Source organism: Carassius gibelio, chromosome A5 (assembly GCF_023724105.1).
Source record: "Carassius gibelio isolate Cgi1373 ecotype wild population from Czech Republic chromosome A5, carGib1.2-hapl.c, whole genome shotgun sequence".
NCBI lineage: Eukaryota > Metazoa > Chordata > Actinopteri > Cypriniformes > Cyprinidae > Carassius > Carassius gibelio.
The window spans coordinates 14,657,520-14,678,498 of NC_068375.1; the positions used below are offsets into that span (position 1 = coordinate 14,657,520).

A 20,979-nucleotide genomic window follows, 5' to 3' on the forward strand; every position below is an offset into this window, starting at 1 on the left:
TTCCAATCAAAGAAAAAAATTTTTTTAGGGTTCTTTCACACTAGCACTTTTGGTGCACACCCAAGTTCGATTGATGTCATAGTTCGGTTCATTTGGATGATGTGAACGCTGTCTTCTGAACTCGGGTGTACACCCTCAAACCGTACCGGAGTCAAAACGGGGTGCTGAGGTACGGTTCATGTGAACTCTGGTACGGTTCACTGCTGATGTGAACGCAATCGTACTACGCAGTCCAGCGGGGCCGGGGGAGCATTCGGACCAGGCAAGCGAACCAAGTGTGAAAGCACCCTTAATCTGAAGGCACTGCGCAGCAATCTCAATGAGTTCCGGGCTCACACTAACATGCTTTCGTCATCATGCGTAACCTTAACTTGTGCAAGGATTGGAGGGAACAGTGACATACAATAATATTTAAAATCTATTTTGAATTTTAACAACAAGAATAAATTAAAAACTGCTTTAATATCTTTATCAAATGTTAAAAACAAATGAACAAAAAAAATAAAAAAAAACGCATTTTGCGTAGTGGCTGCGCATTTTGACCTCAAAGTAAGCTGGTACGATTCGTCATTCTAAACTACAGTATGCAAAAAACTAGTGACACCCCTGTCCACGCGCAGTATTCAAAACAAGCAATAACTTCTGCGTTTTATTCCTCTCCTAGTAGCCTATAGTTTATCATTTCAGTTCAAAGCGGCTCGCGCTCGCCCCGTCAGATGAAAAGGCTTCGGTGTGAGGCTGACAGAGACAAACTGTTTAATGTGTTTGAGATGTGCTGTTTTTCTTAATGCATAACTTACATTTCACAGGTATATTTTCAATCTGTTAATGTTAAAAAAAGCCATGGAAATATTTCCATTTTACTGTTGGAAGTGCATGAGCTTCTGCTTAGTGATTCTCCGCTAAACTCCGCAGACTTCATTTAGAATGAGTGTATTTGTAAGCACTAACCGTGTAATGGGGTAATCAAAATAGCCTTTTACCCAATTAGTCTGTGCTTTTTATTATTTTCATTTTTAGTTTACTAACTTTAACTTCTGCTTTAAAAATTATTTTTTTGTTTTTAGATTGCAATGTTATAATGTAATATGATTTTAACCCTTTTTTGCACATAATGTATGCCTACATGCTTACATTCACTTTAATTATACAAAATACTGAGATATATAGGCTACCGTATACTGCAAATCAGCCAAAAAATACAGAGATAAGAATTTTTGCTATTATCGGTCAGCCCTGTACAGAAGTGTACTGGAGTTTTAATTAAAGTGTACTGGAGTGTTCTTTTTTTTTTTTTGAAAAATGGCAAAAATTAACTAAACCATTACGGTACATCCGTAAACAGTAATTGAGTTCTGTAAATAGTGATTACGTGACTTCAATTATTTTTTTATATACTGATTTTGAAGAAAAATGTTTTTTTGAAAACCACATCCTGGCTTCAGGCTTCATTTGCTGCTGAATTGTGTTAATATGAATATAGAAACATAAGGAGAGCAAAAGATTTATTGTTTTTAGAGTAAGTTTATTTTCAATTAATACTGAAATAGTTAAGGTAACTTTACATCTTTAACTAGCCATCAATTTATCAATTGAATTGGTGACCTTTCCTCATTAATCATGCAAACATGTCATGTTTGTGGGCAGGGTCAAGTTGTTTGCAGCCAGGCAATGTAGAACATGGGCCCGCATTATGAAAATGAATTACCCCATGACGTGTAGCAGTCATGGAAGTGGGATTATACTCTAATGACTCGTCTAGGCTGTATAGAGTTGATTCTTTATTTTGTGAGAAAATAAATTTATTTATCAAGCACTTTCATCTTTACAACTTTAGAGATCATTTACATTCACATACAGCTACATTACACACTGCATGAAAGGCAATATTGGAAATGGGGCACTTTAAGTATATCAGGTAAAGTGCATGTAATTTTTTTATCAAGGAAAGACAATCTCCTGAAAACTATAAACTATGCAGGGAATCATGTCAGTTGGTGGATTTCTGTTATATTAAAGGTTAAAATTGAAAGACATTGAAAGAATGTGGAAAACAAGAGTTATTAAAATCATATTTGCTGTTTATTTTTAGATATAGTTTACACTTAAATAAAAATTCTCCCTGCTGCCACTTGAACTGAAGTGGCAGTATATATATATATTAGGGGTGTAGTGTACAGGTCTTTCGGTTCGGTACTCATGTGTACCGAACAAATAGATTGTTTTAACCACTGCACAAGTGGAACTTAATTGGAAACTTCCAGTTTTATATATTGTTACTTTTGATAAGAAACATAGTCTCATATTCAAATTAATTCATTTATTTTAAATTCAAACGATGAATGGCGCTTTGGCACTCTTCGATGTGGTGCGACCGATCGCATAAATACCTTCAAATGGCAGCACAGAGCGTGATCATCCCTTCCTCTTTACTACTAGTTTTAATGCAAAATAAACATGAATGAACATCTCATGCCTCATGTAATCACTCAATCAGCGTTTAACCACAGAAAGATGGTAATAAACCATTACACCCCTAATATATATATCTCTATATATATATCTCTATATATATATATATCTATATATATCTATATATATATATATATATATATATATATAGCTAATAATAAATATATATATATATATATATATATATATATATATGTATATGTATATGTATATGTATATGTATGTATGTATGTATGTATTTTCCCCCTTTTTCCTTTTGGAGGAAAATTGAAATTGGAAAAATACTTCCAGATCCAAGTCCACTGAAAAATGTGCAGTAACTGTTGCACCCTTCTTTTTCTTTTTTCTTTTTTTTTTTTTTGCTGTGTGCTTTCTTTCTAGTATAAAAAAGTTTCTTTCTAGTATAAAAGCACGTAAATACTGCAGTCATAGACATACAGAGTCTTGTCACGTTATTTTTCTCTCTGTGCCCTACAGAATTTACAGAGAGCAACATTCATTTTTTCCTTGAATCGAATCAAATTAGCATGCAACTCTTAATGTTTTGTGAGGTACATCATGTGATGGATTTGACAGTATGTCTGATGTGTAGTTCCTTGGAATAATTTTCTCTATTTTGTTTTCTTTTTATCTAGTTACAGAAATTGGTTTCCATCTTAGCGTGACCTTTCTCCTTCACAATGCACTTCCTCAGTGTTGCTGTTGCAGTGTGTATAGAGGCAAATAATTAGCATCTATTTAGGAACCTGCTCTCTGAAAGAGGCAGCGCTGTTAGGAGCCATTTTTCTTGTAAATGAACAGCAGCTGGAGTTTGAAAAGTATTACATATATGATGTGAATATTGTGTGCATAAATATGATGTAGTTTCAGAAGTACAACATGGGACATATTGTAATCAGGGATTTTATATTCTAGTTTCAAACAGAATCATAATCCTTAATTATTGCTCATAGGAGTTGTGGCAAAAGCCAGGCCTGAAATGTCAAACTAATTAAAGACAATTGAATTCCAGGCAGTCTGCTGTAAGGTAAGGTCTTTGAGGTATGAATAAAATTAGTCTATGCAACACAGGGCCAGATTTGCCAGTGTTGACTGTTCGTGTGTGCACGTGAAATTGTTTGCAATAAATATTGTACAAATAACATTGGCTTGATTGGTTCAAGTTCAAAACAAATGCAAAGTTGTTCCCCTAAACCATAATGAGTAAGAAGTAGGGCTGTGCGATTAATCCTAATCATGATCGGAAGACCATGAACTGGATTCGTGACTGTTCTGGTCTCTAGAAATGGCTCCGGCCCTTTTTTGAGTCTCGGTGTATAGAATTATTTGGCCAGTTAATCATCCAGTAGATAAAAAAAATCATAAGTCTGATCACTTTGAAAAGTAACAGCACACTTGGCAAGCTCCACTAATTAGTACTGACCTCAGGAAGTACATTTCCGCTTCCGAGCCATACGTAGACTATATACATTAGGGATGAAATACACAAACTGGTTGTTTAACTTATAGCGTCATCAATATTCCTGTCATAGACAGCCTATTTATGATTTTCTAGGATACCATTTAGTTCTAGATCTGATCTGTTGCAGTCCTAATTTATCTCTATTAGTTGTAATGAACACTGTAATGTTTTAGAGCACAGTGGGCAAATTTAATCTATAGTCTTCAAAGATGCCAAGATCAAGACGTTTCTATGAATATATGAATACTGTTTAAAGGGGAATGAGTTCTGTTTGAAGGAAACATGTTTCTGCAAAGTGTCTGCGACATTCTGCTTCTTCGTTTTCTGCGTTTATTATATTTTTTTTCTATTTTCAGTGCAGACATCTCATTATTGTAAAGGATGTTGTAATGTTGTCATCAGCACAGACAGTCATAAGTACTACAAATATTCTCATTACCATTGGAAAAACTGCAGTTTCAGATGTCACCTATGAATCTGCCATCTCGTCTGCATTAGCCTTCCGCTCTTGCTAATAGTGTATTTGCCATTAGGACCACAAGGTAATGAAGTCACTTTGGCTGTGCCAATTGTATTATTATTGTGATTGCTTTCTGATATGCACTGCTAATGTGACAATGGCCCCTAAGAATGAAACACTGTTGTTTATGTCTATTGTTTGTGCAAGAGATTTTTAACAGATGTTTTGTTTACTTTGTTGTTGATTTGGTCTAGTAAGTTGATACTGCAGTTTTGGGTGCGAAAACCGCGTTTCAAAGCTCCAGCTGATCTAATGAAGAGGTAGTGAGATCAAACTGTCATTTGGACCAGTACTATTGCAAGCAAGGCTTAAATTGCCATAATGATCCAAAACAGTATGTTTGTGTATATATATCCATATGTGTGTATTATTTTGTGTATATTTATATTTTTTGTACGCTCATTTCATATCTGCATATTATTTGATTGATCATGCAGCCTATCTTTTGTATGTTTGTTGTTTTGCACCAGATATGGTTCCCCCACAACCAAAATTACAATTTAACTATTGTGTATACTGACACTTTATATCGTCATGATAATTTTTTGATTTTCAAATTTAAGGTTTATGGTAAAAGATCAGTTCAACAGCAACATCTAAGCATTAAGTCACAGTTTCTAGTCAAATCTGTGTGCACACATCAATAATTCATGTCAGTGTGTCCTGCCTCACAGGCTAATATGGATTACATCAGAGTTCGATCAATTGCCTGTCTCCGATATGCACCCTCCATGTTTTTGTTTAAGGGATTGTAGCACAAACTCTTTAGAGTTTTGTGCCGTAGTCTAACAAAAAGACGTCTCTGCTCTAAGCAAACATCTCATTTACAAAAGCCCAGATGAGAGACATCCATACTTTAGCCATCTCCTGAGTGAGTCTTTTGACTGATGAAGCATTTGATTTGATGAAGGTGGTAGATTAAAGGATCAGTACTTGCTGTTTCACTAAATTGATCCCACAGAGTAAACACTTTAGGAAAAATTTGTTGATTTCACACCTTATATATCTACACTCTTTGAATGTTTTTTTTTCTGTGACCCGGTTGCCCAGTGTTTAAAATTAAGTGTAAAAAGTTCACCCAAAAAATAAAACTGACAGGAACTGATCTAAACTGGACATAACTGTGACACTATTGTTATTAAAATGGTATAAACACTAATTGAGTTTTCGCTGTAACAGTATTATTATAACACACTATGTTTTTTGTTATCATCCATAATAATGTAATCAATGTATTAATATATTATACATTTAATATAAATTCATACATATTTAATATATTTATATTGATTATTAATAGCTTGTTTTCAGCTTTTGTTTTGAATAACCCAAAGTAAAATAAAGCGTCTTGAATGGAGAAAAAAAATCAATAGGATGGCTTTTAAAGATTATTAATACAATGAAAAATGTTGATTTAATTACTGTAACAGCCTAATAGTACCATAAATAACAGCCTAAATAGCACCACAGTACAAATAGATGTATAAAAACTTTAAATGTATTATATTATGTTATATGTAATGCTTTACATGGTTAGCCATGTGATGTTTAGTGCAGTTTTGATTAAAGATCTGTGGTTTTACCTTGTCCTATTTAAATCATGATAATCTCACCAGTCTTGGCTAGATTATCTCATTTTATGCGAAAATAATTACATTTGGATTGCTTGAGTAGTAAAAATCAATCAAGCCCCAGAAAGAATTCTTATAAAAGCAGCAGTATATGTAAATGTTGTGTATTGTGTGTGTGTGTTGCAGACGAGTGCGGTGTTGTGTTCAGGTGGATGTGCTCTGCTGGCAGTCAGCTCCCTGCTGGCCATCATCACCATCTTCCTGCCCAGCGGAGCCTGTGAGAGGAGGATCTGCACATTGGCAGGATACATGCAGATGGCTTCAGGTTAGTGTCTGGCTTACTGTCTGACCTCTGATCTGCTCTTAAACAACAGCCCTTTGAGGAACCATGCTGAGTAGTGTTACACGACTGATCCTAGTCAAGTAAAAGCCTAATCTGAGCTTTAGACGGGACCCCCAGATCATCAGAGGCATATTGCACACAGAAATGACAAGAGCTATCCAAAATCTATGCAATTAGACTATTAAAACCTAAACCTATCTCTTTTTCACACTTCACTTTAAAGAATGGCTTGAGTTTTCTCTTTCTCTCTTCTCTGTGTGATTTTGAGCACACCTAACAGCAGGGATCTTCAGAATAGAGCAGAAACCTCCTCCTCTCACCTCCCCATCTGATGTCATGTGTGTTACATGCTGGAGCACTGCTAACTGCTTTAGGCATCCCATCTGAATTCTGTTGTGTTGTCAAACAACACGTTTGAAGTGTATTGTTCATTTTTGGCAGAGCAGTGGAGAAATTATACAATTTGATATGACTTGGTATAAAGCACTAGAGGCTGAATTTAAGTAGCGTTTCATATAAAAAATGCGAAGTCTCATGTTACGCCTTCATTAAATTACATGAAAGAGTTTATTCAAAACACTGTTTGCAGTCCATGCACAATATTTAGTGTGAGCAGATCCCTTCTGGTGGTCTACCAGTTCTGACAACAGAAAATACTGGAATATCACAATTTTACTCAATGAGCTAAAGCAACACTATTGACCTTAATTTCATTGTGTTCAGTAAACCTATACATGCAAGACTGAAGTTTACGTAATCCATTTGTGTTGGGACTGCATGGATATTTTTTATTGTTTTAAGCTGGGAACTGTTTTGTTCTTGCTCAACGATGGATCCTCTGTAGTTAATGGGTGCCGTCTGAATGAGAGTCCAAACAGCTGATAAAAACATCACAATAATCTACACAACTCCAGTCCATTAATTCACTGGAGAACGCAAAATTATGGATAGAGGACTCGTATCACAATTTCGGTTGCTATTTCCCATTCATTTTCACTTGCATGTTTATGCAGATATTTTCTGAACATGGAGAATTTTGAGACTAAACAGCCCATCCATCTGAAGCACTTTGTTACAGATCGCATTAATCACAAAAGCTAAATGAATGAATAAATAAAGAAAGAAGTGTTTGCTCTCGATGCTGGTTGCTTGGCGAGTGAATGTTGTGATAGCACGGTGAGGGCACTCAGAGATTAAGTGACCACAGTGAAAAGACAATTACAGCCCTTTAACACAAGACAGCAGTTCAGGGATGGCCACTTGCCTCGTGTAGCACTGGCCTTCATTCAACAGGCGAATACTTCTATAAACAACACCATCCTACATATCTACTTGCTCAAAAGCAATCACAAGCACTCATGCGAAATAAATATTTGTTTATATGCCAGGGACATGTATATTTGGAGCACTGATTTCCAGTGTGTCCTTGATATTCTTGAGGCCTTGGAAGGTTTATTGGTTGTGGGAATACGGTATTTAAATGCTTGTTTTAATTGAGCCTTTGAGCTCTACATTAATCATTACAGAGAAACCTTAAATAATTTTAACAGCAGAGAACCTGATTTATATGAAGTGCCTCACACTGATATATTTCCCTGTTCTAATTAGAAAGTAATGATATTTCCATAAAACTACTGTAATAATGGAGAATGTAAAAGGGAACAAACTATAACGGACTGCATCTGTATTCTATGAGCATCGATAGAAGCATCTTCTCAAAGGTAAGACGCTAGTAATCAACTTCAGCTCCGATAGATGCCATCTTCCAAACAGACAGCCCTGCAAACAAGTTTTTACACTAAAATATTTGCCCAATAACAGGTTTGAAGAAAGTTTTTTTTTTTTTTTTTTTTTTTTTTGCTGTATTTGGAGACAGTTTGGAAATTAATAAGCCTCTAAAGTTTCTGTGTGTTTGCTTGGAGGCAAAAGACACGTAGACGTGCAATGTTTTGCTTGAAAATCAGTCTCTCCTCATTGCTTTAAGAGTATGAGCAGATATTACTTTCTGCCAGTCATGCTGTCAAACTGTAATAAGCTACAAAACAGATATAATTAGAGTATAATGTTGCAGCTCAGTGATTCCCATCCAACAGCTTGCAGGGGGTTTTGAATTCACTGTTAGTCCTTTTTTAAGGAAAGATTCTCTGTGATTTCATTCTTAAGCTTAAAATGTATTAAAGGCAAACAAGCTTGTATTGTCTTATTAAAGGAAGAAATCTTTTTTATTGACAGAATCTGTTGTGAAAGTTTGTGTTAAATGATATCCAGGATTATGTCGGCAGGTTTGTTGGAACTGGCCAACTGGCCTAGATATTTAATTGCTTTTCTCTATTTTAAGATATAGGGAATAATTTAGCACAAATATTCCGGAGCATCTGTGCACGTAATTTTCTCTGAATACCTCTTGTTTGTGTTATGAAGAGAGTCAGATGTGTTCGGATCCATTTGCAGAACTTTATTCAGAGAATGCTCGGACAGACAGAAATCAGGAATGGTGTCAGGTATGTTAGGGGTAACCAGAATCGACAACAGAACCAAGCAGAGATCGGGGCAGGCAGCAGAGAATCAGAATCAAAATACACAATCCAAGATCAGACACGGGAAGAACAAATACAAGGGAAACCGCTCATAAATGCTAGACAGGCTAAACAAGACTTTGCAAAGTGACTGTAGGTGTTTCTCAATGTCAAGGAAGGATCCTCGGAAGCCAGTATTTTGAAGATGCTACGTCATCGACATCCGTCGAAGGACTGTTCCAATGTCAAGGATCCTCGGAATTTCAACCAATGACTGAGTCCTTCATTTGAAGAATGTCCCATACACAGGAAAGGATGCATATGTGTATCCTTCGCGCTCTCAAATCACCCACAATCCTATGTGCGCAGCTTTGCTATCTAACGTTAGTTCAAAAATTAAAAATTGTCGAACGTTAATGTAGTCGGAACATTAACAGTTTTTATTTACGTTACCAAACATTTGTTATAACTGTAGTAAATATAAGTAAAGTTTGACGTTTAAATGCCAGAACAAATTACTACCATATTGATATTGTAAATTATACAAATACAAATGGTTAATGGAACCGGACCTGTCATTTAACAATTTGTTGCGTCAACGGCATTTATTTTATAAATAACTAGTTAAGTTGTCCAAAGTAATTTAATGATACCATTCACAGCGTTATTCAAACAGACCTTTTCACTGACGTAATGACGCAATTACGTGCACTTGCTAGCCTGTTCCATTTACATGTTCTCCGAGGAGTCTCACCTAGCCTCTGAAGGAAGTGACTTGGAAGGATCAGCCCTACCAAGGAAGTATCCTTGACATTGAGAAACGCCTTGTGTGTGAGTGCTGCTTATGTGAGTGTGTAAAGGAGGTGCAGGTGTGGCAAGAAGATTAGTTGATGAATGAGGTGCAGGTGTGACAAGGTGATAGTGATGCAGTGACTCATGGGAGATGTAGTTTGGGTGTGGTGCAACAGATGAGGTGCTAGTGTCCAAGTGATGATAAGGTGACAGTTTGGATATACTGCATGGTCACACAACGTTGCTATTTGTATTCCAGAGCAGCAGTTTAGTATCGTATTGTAACTTGCATACTTGTAAAGTTTTAAATAATTTACGACTTTTTTCACACTGGGGACAGGATTTAGCAATTATTTTTGTACGAAACTATATTAAAATAGTCCGTTCTGCTGCTTGATTTGTAAACCGATTTATGTCATATTATTTCCATTTATTATTTTAACCTTAAACACACTGGTTTGTAGTGCAAATAGTTTGAGTGCCTAAATACCCTTATTGTATTTGTTCACCTGTAGCAGCCAATGAATCTGAGGTCTTGCTTGACTTGGCCTTGATAGACTTGAAACTTGACCTGAACTCAAAAACATATAAATGTGTTGATCAAGATTAGTTGTTGAGTAGCTGCTGATATGCCTGCGTGTCCTGTGTCCAGATAAATTATTATATAAATAACACTGAATCTGCTTCATATTATATTGTTCTTGTACTCATGCAATATAAACCATCTCATAATCAGTGGAGTATGCTGCTCTGTCTAAATTATGTCCTGCACACAGGTAAGAAAAAACAACTCAAGTCTGGTTTGCAAACCCAGTGTAATTTTAGAGCAGCACAAGTAATAATAATTTTTTCTCTCTAGCGGGTTCACTTTGTTCTCTGTATCTTCATAAACGGGTTATTTTATAGCCAAAATATGGATGTAAAGATCAGAAGAGAGAGTGTTTGTTTGCTGATGTGAAATGAGGGAACAGAAGCATAATGGCCCTGAGAAGACAAAGAAGGTATTGTGCAGAAGAAAATGATAGCAGAGCTGCATTTAATGTGATGATGGCAACTTCACAGTTATTCACAACAAACAAGAGCCTCTTATGGCACTCAATGAATCCTCTGTGTGTGTGTGTGTGTGTGTGTGTGTGTGTGTGTGTGTGTGTGTGTGTGTGTGTGTGTGTGTGTGTGTGTGTGTGTGTGTGTGTGTGTGTGTGATATATACATGCTGCACATGGAGTTTGCAGAGGAAATTTTCTTTGAAGCAAACTGGAGTAAACTGAATGTAAAAGTGAGTGAAGAGAATATTGAATTGGTCAGAGACTTTTCTCTAAATTCTTTTTGCGAGTCTCTGATAAATTGATGGCCTTCAATGCCAGACTCGTAAAAGATCTGAGAGAATTCGCCTTGACTGGAAATTGAAAGGGAAAAAAGAAACTAAGATAAAAATGATAAATGATGTAAGATGTTTACGGGAAGGTCTTGATGGAAATATTGAGTTGCGTGATCTGCTTTCCTCAGGTTGTTATTTATGGTTGAACCGTCTTTCTAGATGTCAGTATGCCCTCTTATGAGAAATGAAATAGAAGGTTACAGAATGCAGTGTCCAGTGTGTGTGAACCTGGCCATGAAGGTGTGTGTGTGTGTGTGTATGTGTGTGTGTGTGCTCCTCTGGATGAGGTTTTGCGAACCGGACACACTGCAGCTTTGACCCATTTGCAGCTTTTCCAAAGATATAGAGACCGAGTTAAAGAGAGGGAGAGAGATCATACTGTCTTGCTAATAAATTATGATTCCTTTGAAAGAGTCAATAATGGAAAAGTATGTCTGTCTCTCTTTCTCTCACTCTCTCTCTCTCTATTTATTATATAGTGTTGGGTTTTTGTTTCTGTATTTGACTGTAGCTCTAAAAGATTCTGCCCTTCATTATGAACTTGTTTTAAACTTAATTTCAATAATTATATGAATATGTGAACTTGTACATTTAACAAAACACAATGATTCCAAAATTAGCTTAACCCAACCCATTTTGGTCACTACATAATTCTCATACTTTATTTAGCATTGTTTCGTGGTTTTAACTAATTAACTAGTCAACTATTTTTGTTTGTTACTAAAATAAATTGTTACGATTAGGAATGCACCAATCATAAAAGTTTGGCCAATACTGATAATTTGAAGATAATTATTTTCATGTTATGGTCAATAACTAAATGATATATGTGACCCTAGACCACAAAACCAGTCTTAAGTGTCAATTTTTCAAAATGTAGGTTTATACATCATATGGAAACTAAATAAATAAGATTTTTATTGATGTATTGTTTGTTAGGATTGGACAATATTTGGCTGAGATACAACTATTTGAAGATCTGGAATCTGAGGGTGCTAAAAAATCTAAATACTGAGAAAATCGCCTTTGAAGTTGTCCAAATGAATTCCTAGCAAATGCATATTACTAATCAAAAATTACAATTTGATAAATTTACCGTAGGAAATTGGAACATGATCTTTAATTAATACCCTAATAATTTTTGGCATAAAAGACAAATCTATAATTTTGACCTGTACAATGTTTTTTGGCTATTTCTAAGAATATACCCCAGCGATTTAAGACCCCAACGACTTCAGTTTTGTGGTCCAGGGTCACATATGATATTGTATACTACACAAATATCTGAATAAAGTAAAATGCTAAAATAAGTTTAGGGCATCACATTTTAATTTAACTTTTAACTTTTCAAATATTTTAATTGAACTTTTATAAGGTATAGAATAAAATGTATGTTCATTATGGGATTTTCTAAATATGTACTGTAACTGCTTTATTAGATTTTTAGTTTTTAAACAAATCTAAATGCAAAATTAGTGCAGTTGATTGTTAAATCAACCAATACCAATGTCTGGTATGGTACCAATATATTGTGCATTCCTATAAATGTACATTAATTCATGCATTTTAGCAGATGCTTTTATCCAAAGCGATTTACAGTGCATTCAGGCTAACAGTTTTTACCTAACGTGAATCGAACCCACAACTTTGGGCTGCTAACGCAGTGCTCTACCACTTGAGCCACAGGAACACTATAAAATAGTGATAATAAATAATGAGTTGGTGCATACAAAGTTTTTATGCTATTATAATGGTATATTCATCTTAAATATTCATTCTCAGACAACATAGAAATAAAACAGAAAATGTTTATTGGACCCGTTGTTTAGCGCTGTAAATTATGTATATCTATGATACTATCAGGGCACATCCTCTCCATCGGGTACAGAAGAGTGTAAAGGCGCTCTGATCCTGCTTCTGTCTGCAGAGTCTCATGGGATGTATTTAGCTGGAGATGGAAGTGCATTGATGTCAGGCAAAATGTTCACAGTTTCTTTTCAGATTGGACTGGTTGCCCTGACAATCTAATGCTGGTGGTACCAAAGAAAATCATTCCATCCTTTCTCTCTTTCACTGCAGGAAAGCTGATGTGTTTTTGTCAATGGTAAAACTATTTCTCCTGTTCCAAAGAAATACTTCACTCAAACTATTCACTATTCTCACTATTTCACTATTCTCAACTCTTATTGTGTAACACAACAGGAAGATGTAATGAAGAATGTTTATGCTGCCCTTTACCATCGTGAACAGTGACCAGTAGTGACCAATGGCATCTGTTTGTCCAAACAATGAGAGACGGGAACCATTGTGAAAAAGAACTACGCTTTAACTTACCTTTAAATAGTTTAACAATTACGGAAATAATAATCTTTTAGGATATATTAAAGTGTAAACTTGGATGTAATATTTTCAGACACTTAATTGCATGGTAATTGCAATCGAATTGAATACATTATACTTTATATTTACATTAAATGTAATTAGCTGAACTTTGGAGTGATATTTTGTGCCACTTAAGTAGAGTTCAAGTATGTCTTTATATGTAATATTATTATTATTACATATATTGTCTTTGAAATATGCTCAAAAGATACTGCCAAATGATTTATGGTAAACTAAAATATACTTTAGTGTAACTTCCATTGAAACTGTTATGTAAAGTGTGCATTCAGTACAATTGAACACGCATCTTTTTCACATGGGAAAAGTTTTTGAAAATTGTTAAGAGTAATTATTTATGCAGTTTAGTTTAGTGATGCTTAAATGTTTTTGACCATAACAATCACAATGACTGCACAGCTACATGAACATACGACCAGTTCAGACTTCCATCAGCATTACTGCAGGAGTGAGGTCGGTGCTTGAGGACTGATTTGGTCTTATTCAGAGTTCAGTTGTTTTCCCACAAACATGCCATTTAAAAACCAGTAACCGTATATACTGTATCAGTCAAAGCTTTCTACTGTAAGTGTCATCCAATCAGAAATCGGTGACATCACAATCAGACATTAAAGAGGCTCTGGCAGCCAAACTGATTGGCAGAAATGCAGCTTTTTTGAATATCTCAGACAAAGGTAATGAGGGCCATGGGATATTCATAATGAGACTGGGCAGTTATTCATTGAGTTTGCTCCTGCTGTGCATGATGGAGCTCACACATAGGGGAGAAAAGGAATAGTGTTTGTGTGTGTTCTTAAGAAAGAATGTGTGTGACAAGGTCTGTATTAAATGGAGATATCTATCTTTTAGCATTCCCATTCATCTCAATGGCAAGTATTTGTGTGCAAGTTTATTCAGGCAGTAACCTGAGCCATAAATTGGTTTCTTAAACTCCAGGCACTTTTATGAGACATCTGATGTGTTAACAAAAGACATCTAGGTAAATATCACTCGGCAAAGTAGGATTTTGATTTATCAAGCTGTAATTTTGTAGAATAATACAAATTTGATGATTCCTGAGAGGCCCAATGCAAACAAACCCCCATCCATAATGTTGTTACCTCAGAACACCACAGTGCATTATTTATAAATTAATACATTTTAACTTTTGCATCACATAACCAACTCCATATGTATGGATTGTCTGACATCGTAAACTTGCTCGGTAACTCACCTGGTACAGTGCTCGGGTACGAGTCCTGTGAAACAAAATTCGACAAAGAAGCTCAAAATCATGTAGAAGCAGGCAAAATGGCGTTGTTGCTTCAGTAAATGTGTTTTTATCTCATATTTGCTTTTGTTAACACTATTTATTAGGTTCAGGCTGGGTAGTGTAAGGGGTACAATTTTATACAGCATTAACTTTTTAGCACCTTTACCAACATGTAATTTCCAAACTGCCATGATATGGCTTGTGGATGTACAAAGTTAAAAAACAAAATGTATGTTCAAAACTGAATGTGCGTTTTAGCACCACTGACTGGAAATGTCACTGTGAAACTGCCACGAAACGTGCAAAAAGCAGCACACTATAATTTTTCCAAGAATGTCACCACAGGCACATATTTTTCATGTTCCTGGGTTGGTAAATTATCATACTGTGTACAGTAACATGCTACATACTGATGTGTATTTAAGAGGGACCGAGAGTGAGTGAGTGAATGTGTGTGTATATCTGTGATAGCTGGCTTTCTCACTTCTCCCTCATCTCACTTTTCATGCATTGAATGTCTTGAGTTATGGTTGTCATAAAATTTTTGTTTGCAGTTCAGGTTGTTGCAGGTTTGTTTCGTCATGCTTGCAACTGGAGCCCTAGTCCAAACTCTACAGTGTTACATACAAACACATTCAGATAAATATGTTTAGTGACTGTCCTGTGGTGACACGGTTGCTAAAGCGTGTGTGAATTAAAGCTGTTTACATCCATTTGTTTGGGTAGCTCAGCTCGTGTTCATAATATGGATGACTAATTGACTTGTGTGAATGTGTGCAGAGAAAGACTGTGAGGCAGATGAGAGTGCCAGTTGAGTTATAATATGCATTCCTCTTGTTTGACTGTAATATATTCAGTCACATCTCACTTCTGGTGCCTGGAGCTCAGTGCACTGGGAGCCTCGAGATCATCCCTATCTCTCGCTGTCTATCCTTTGCTTCACCCTGTCAGTGAACATCATTCTTCTCGCCCTAAAATGATATTTTTCACAATCTGTCCAACACCATATCCTTTGTTTGGAATTATTATTACATTTTATTTTCTCTCCGTCTCAAATCATTAGTCGTTTTTGTCTTGTGTTGTCTGTCTTTGTGTATCGTGCCTCACTTTTTCTGCCTTTCTGCTCATTTTTATGTCTGTATGCATGACTTCCCTTTCAGTTTGAGATGTGTCCTTCTCTCTTGTCCTAAAAATCAGTCTTCCCTCTCACTTATCTTCAGGAAAGACAGAGGATGCTTTATAAATAAGCGTCAGTGTCTCACATGTGGCTTAGCAGGGCTGTGTGTACTGTTTGTTTGTTTATTCTGTTAGTGTACATGTTTGTGGATGAGAATATGGCAGTGGTAATAGGATTGCTGATGTACATGATGTTTGGTCAAATTGATTGTGGCCAGAATATAACTGTAATGTTAATAAACACTCTAACCAGTTAAAACAATAAATCCTTCAATTTTCTTATTAGATTAACCACATTTTGTAATGTTTTTATAGGATTGGTATTATATTGACATGATCACGCAGTTAGTCCAGATTTGTTGGCTGTAGTTCCATGATGGCAATCTCCTGTTCCATCACATCCCAAAGGTGACTGTGTAAGCTCATTTAAGTATAGCAAGCTCATTGTTATCTTGCTGCAAGTTGCCATCCCAAAATTGGTACACTGTGGCCATAAAGGGATGGATATGGTCAGCAACAATACTCAGGTAGGCAGCTACGATACTGAATGATGCTAACTTGGGCCCAAAGTATGCCAAGAATTATCTATTATATTGTGTAAAAAATTACACAAGTGAATCCGCTAAATTGTTCCGCTAGTCATTGCAAAAATAGAGCTTTGCATTCAGAGTCTGTTTTGGCTTAATATATGTAGCAGCTTCTACAGTTAAAGATAAAAGTTAAAAAAAAAAAGATCTTAAAATTTCTCAAAACATTGAATCAGTGTTGCCACAGTTACTTTGAAAAAGTACTTAGTTACTTTACAGATTACTTGATTTAAAAAGTTACTTAGTTACTTTAAAGATTACTTGATTTTAAAAGTAACCAAGTTACTTTACAAGTTACTTTATTAGTTACATTACATGCAGCTGCCTACAACATAAAAATGACAGCCGGTTTTGCCAACACTCACTTTATTGGAAGTGTATTTTTAACAGAAACATCAACAATCTATCTCCTGACAATTAAAGTTGAACTTAAAAACTATTTCCTGAAAAAATACATTTCTTGACTTAACATAAATACTTGTTTTTAATAAAAAATAAGTCTTTCTTGACTTCACTTAACATAAATACTTGTTTTAAAAAAAAATAAAGACAGTCTTTCTTGACTTAACATAAATACTTGTTTTAATAAAAAATAAAGACAGTCTTTCTTGACTTAACATAAATACTTGTTTTAATAAAAAATATTAGATTTCTCTCCATCACTGCATACTCCTCCATTTAAGAAGAAAAAGCTGTTCTGTGAGGCAGCGCGGCATTGACAGTGGTAGGGATCTTGTTTATTATGGCACGAATCGAGGGCAAGTCAACCGTATTTAATGGCAGCATTTCCTCCACAACAAACTGCCCAACTAACTTCTTCAACTCTTTCCCACTTACTCGTTTTGCACTGAAGTCCAGCTTTTGTTGTTTAGGTGGTCAGGGACCTCCTTCTCTCTGCTTCTCATCACCTGGTGTAGTTTGACTGTGCAGTGCTGCGACTCCAAATGTTTTTTCAAATTCGACGTAGTGTTTTCGTATCTAGCCAGCACAGAGTGTACAATGGACCTTAATGTTGTCATCTTTAGCTGACACAAACTCAAAATAGTGACTGTATTTCCATCTAGAAAACGCACATCTCTCGCCTCCCTCCATTGTTTACGTTTGTGTCGGTGCATGGTACGTACACGTGACGTGAACTTCATGCATGCTGAAAACGTGACTTGTCGCATATGTGACTTCACTCCCCGAGATGCAAGAAGAAATAAATATATATTTTTATTAAGGAAAATGACAAAAATAGTAACGAACAGTGACTTGGTTAAGTAACTTTAATATGATTACTGGTTTGGAAATAAAAATGCGTTAGATTACTCGTTATTGAAAAAAGTGGTCAGATTAGAGTAATGCGTTACTGAGTAACGCGTTACTGGCATCACTGCATTTAATGCATTATTATTGAATTATTATACCATTAATAATTAATCTATTTAATTTGTAGTTAACTAGTCAAGTATTTAAATATAATTAACCCTTCTAGGCTGTTGGTGTCTGTGCTTATTTATTTATTTACTTTTTAAATATACTTTTTAGTACAGTAAAAATACTTAAATGTGTTACAGTAGTCATTTTATAATAAATCCAAAAGTAAGATGTGAAAAAAAAAAAACTAGGGAGTTGAAATAGCAACTGAGCTAATAGAGGTTTCTGTGAGGGTCACGGGTATCTCCCTATATATATATATATATACCACGATAGCTAGGTTTGCAGTATGTTGTGCTCTTAGACCCAGCACTGTGTTTCTTTACCTCCACACTGAATCTGTTGAGCTAGCGCAGCAGCTGTGTTAGCAGTGTTAACTCTTGATGGCAGTGCTGGGAGTGATATGATGGTGCAGGGGCTGACCGTGTCGTATCAGTGCACAGCTCTATAAATAACAGACTGTCAGTCCTCCACCATTGCATTCCTCTAAATCTTTCATGCTCCAAGGGACTCAGCAGAAATGTCCTCACATCGGATGCTGCACCTTGTCTTTTTTTCTCATTTCTGCGCCGGTTATTTTATGGCTGCCACATGATGAGGAAGCATATTGTGAAGAAGCCATTTTCATTAGTCCTGCTCTTCTACTGCTCTCTTTGCAGTTTTAAAGAGAGCGAGTACCCCAAACGTTCTCCCCAATATTAATTTAGTTATTTACTCACCCTCATGTTGTTCCAAACTCAAATTACTTTTTCTTCTCGTGTACAAAAGAATATTAAAGTTGCTCTTGTACAAAATTACACTTCACAATGACCAAAGCTGTTGAGCTCAAACATGTCAGTCAATCAATCAATCAATCAATAAATATGAACTAACTCCTGAACAATGAATGTAACTATTCACTGGGATCAAATAGTGAACTTTGTGTACAAGTTGCTGTCTGTGTCCCTAATAGATTGGTGTTCCATCTTTGTCAGCTCTAGTCATTATGACAGCATAACAGAGTAACATCTGGTCTCTAGTGTGCAGATGAGATGACAGCACTAGTACCAAACATGATGACTGACAGCATGAGTTCACAGTTGTGGGTACACTAGAGAGGAGGTCTGAGCAACTCACCCTTGAATTTTGAGTGACAGTGAGGCCTTCCAGTGCCACTGTTTGCAGGACTGCCGTATGGGACACTCCACAGCCTTATGTAGAGACCCTTCACAACATATGAGCCAATGGTAGTCTACTCTTCTGTAATAGCATATACAATATAAATGTTGTTTTGGTTTGATTCTTATTTAGTCGGTTGACCACTATAACTATGAGCTATTACCAGACTGTACATTTTAAATATAATTGTAAATATTTTTTAGAATTTTGTTGAAGTCCCTATTGTGACATATGTTTGAGTTAAATGGCTTCTTGAACAAGAAGGAATTGATTGGGTAGTAGGATCTTTGTCGTTTGCTGTCATTTTGCAGTAATTACTGCCATCTCATGTACTTATAAACACTGCAGTATTCCATAAAAATGGTCAATTTGAATTTCATGGTTACTTTTAGAATGATAATTGAAATGTATGTAGGCATAGATCAAAGAAATATGTTCTTTTATTGTCATCAACCATCTTCCTACAGTAAGTCGGGAAGTCGTGGCCTAATGGTTAGAGAGTCGGACTCCCAATCGAAAGGTTGTGAGTTCGAGTCTATTAGCTCAGCCGGCAGGAATTGTGGGTGGGGGGAGTGCATGTACAGTTCTCTCCCCACCTTCAATAGCACGACTTAGGTGCCCTTGAGCAAGGCACTGAACCCCCAACTGCTCCCCGGGCGCCGCAGCATTAACGGCTGCCCACTGCTCCGGGTGTGTGCTCACAGTGCGTGTGTTTGTTCACTGCTCTGTGTGTGTGCACTTTGGATGGGTTAAATGCAGAGCACAAATTCTGAGTATGGGTCACCATACTTGGGTGAATGTCACTTCACTTCCTAACCAAACTGGCTAAAACTTTCAGTACCTATAAGTTATAAAGTTCTCTGAATAAAGCAAGGTCATTCTGCCAGAAGTACCTTGTACTCTCAGACGGCTACATAAGCTTTCTCCAGTCCAGACGCATACAAGATTCAGAGCAAAAATCCCTGCTGAGAAAACAGATTAGAGCAGCCTAAAGTGGTTATCTAGCCTGCAAACTACCTTAGGCTGGATCCAGCCTTTTTTTCTTTTTCAATTTAAAGTGTTCATTTAATAAATTGTGATAAATCAGCATGTAGATATGGAAGTAAAACAAACACTCTATCAACATATAAAGCAACGTTTTATGATGCCTATTTAATGCTTTACTCATGTGTCATAATCATTTAATAGATTAGTTTCATTTGGTGGCTTTTCTAACCAAATAATAATATGCACAATTCATTGTGTATTAATTAATCAGGATATCTTGTAACTCAATTGATTGCCCTTAAAGGAATAATTAGTTTCTTCATCAGAACCGATTTGGAGAAATTTAGTATGACATAATTTGCTGATGATGTTTTTAACCTCTAACTGTTTTTTACAGCTCAAAAAATGAGAGCTATCCATAATACTCTTTTCTTCAGTAAAAAAGTAATCTTGTCTAAATCAGAAGAGAAATGTGCACAAATCAAGCACCATTTAAAAACAGTCCAGAACAGTTCTAAACAAATATGTTGGTGGATTTTGATGTGAGAGGACAACTGAGGATGAACATTTTCACCGGAGGAAGCATTATTCTTGATTATGGTGTTTTGGCCAGAGGCAACAGTTTAAAATTAATACATTTAAATGATGCATTTGTTTCTTGCAAACATGCAGCCTTTCAATTCACAAACCCTTAATTGATTGACTGGAGTCCTGTGGATTTCATATGAAAAGATATTAGCCAATTGCGGCATTGTCATTTACATTAAAGTCTAATGGCAGACACGTTCCTTCTATCTCAATTATGACCCTTTTTGATAGAGAAAATCCCCCAGAGATTTTAAGAATACCTCAGGAAACTTTAGTTATAAAGTAATTTAAATAATGCATAATGACCCCTTTAATTTGATTGACAGCCCTAGTCTGAATCTTACGAGTGTTTTTCAGA

General features: G+C 35.9%; 1 protein-coding gene across 1 annotated transcript in view; it reads left to right on the plus strand.

Annotated features, from left to right (window-relative positions):
- LOC127996151 (LHFPL tetraspan subfamily member 7 protein-like) overlaps positions 1-20,979 on the plus strand; it is a 134,399-nt gene that overhangs the window by 32,267 nt on the left and 81,153 nt on the right. The window contains exon 2 of the mRNA XM_052591924.1: positions 6,212-6,350. Coding sequence (XP_052447884.1) covers positions 6,212-6,350 — 139 coding nt within the window. The remainder of the gene's footprint in view (positions 1-6,211; positions 6,351-20,979) is intronic.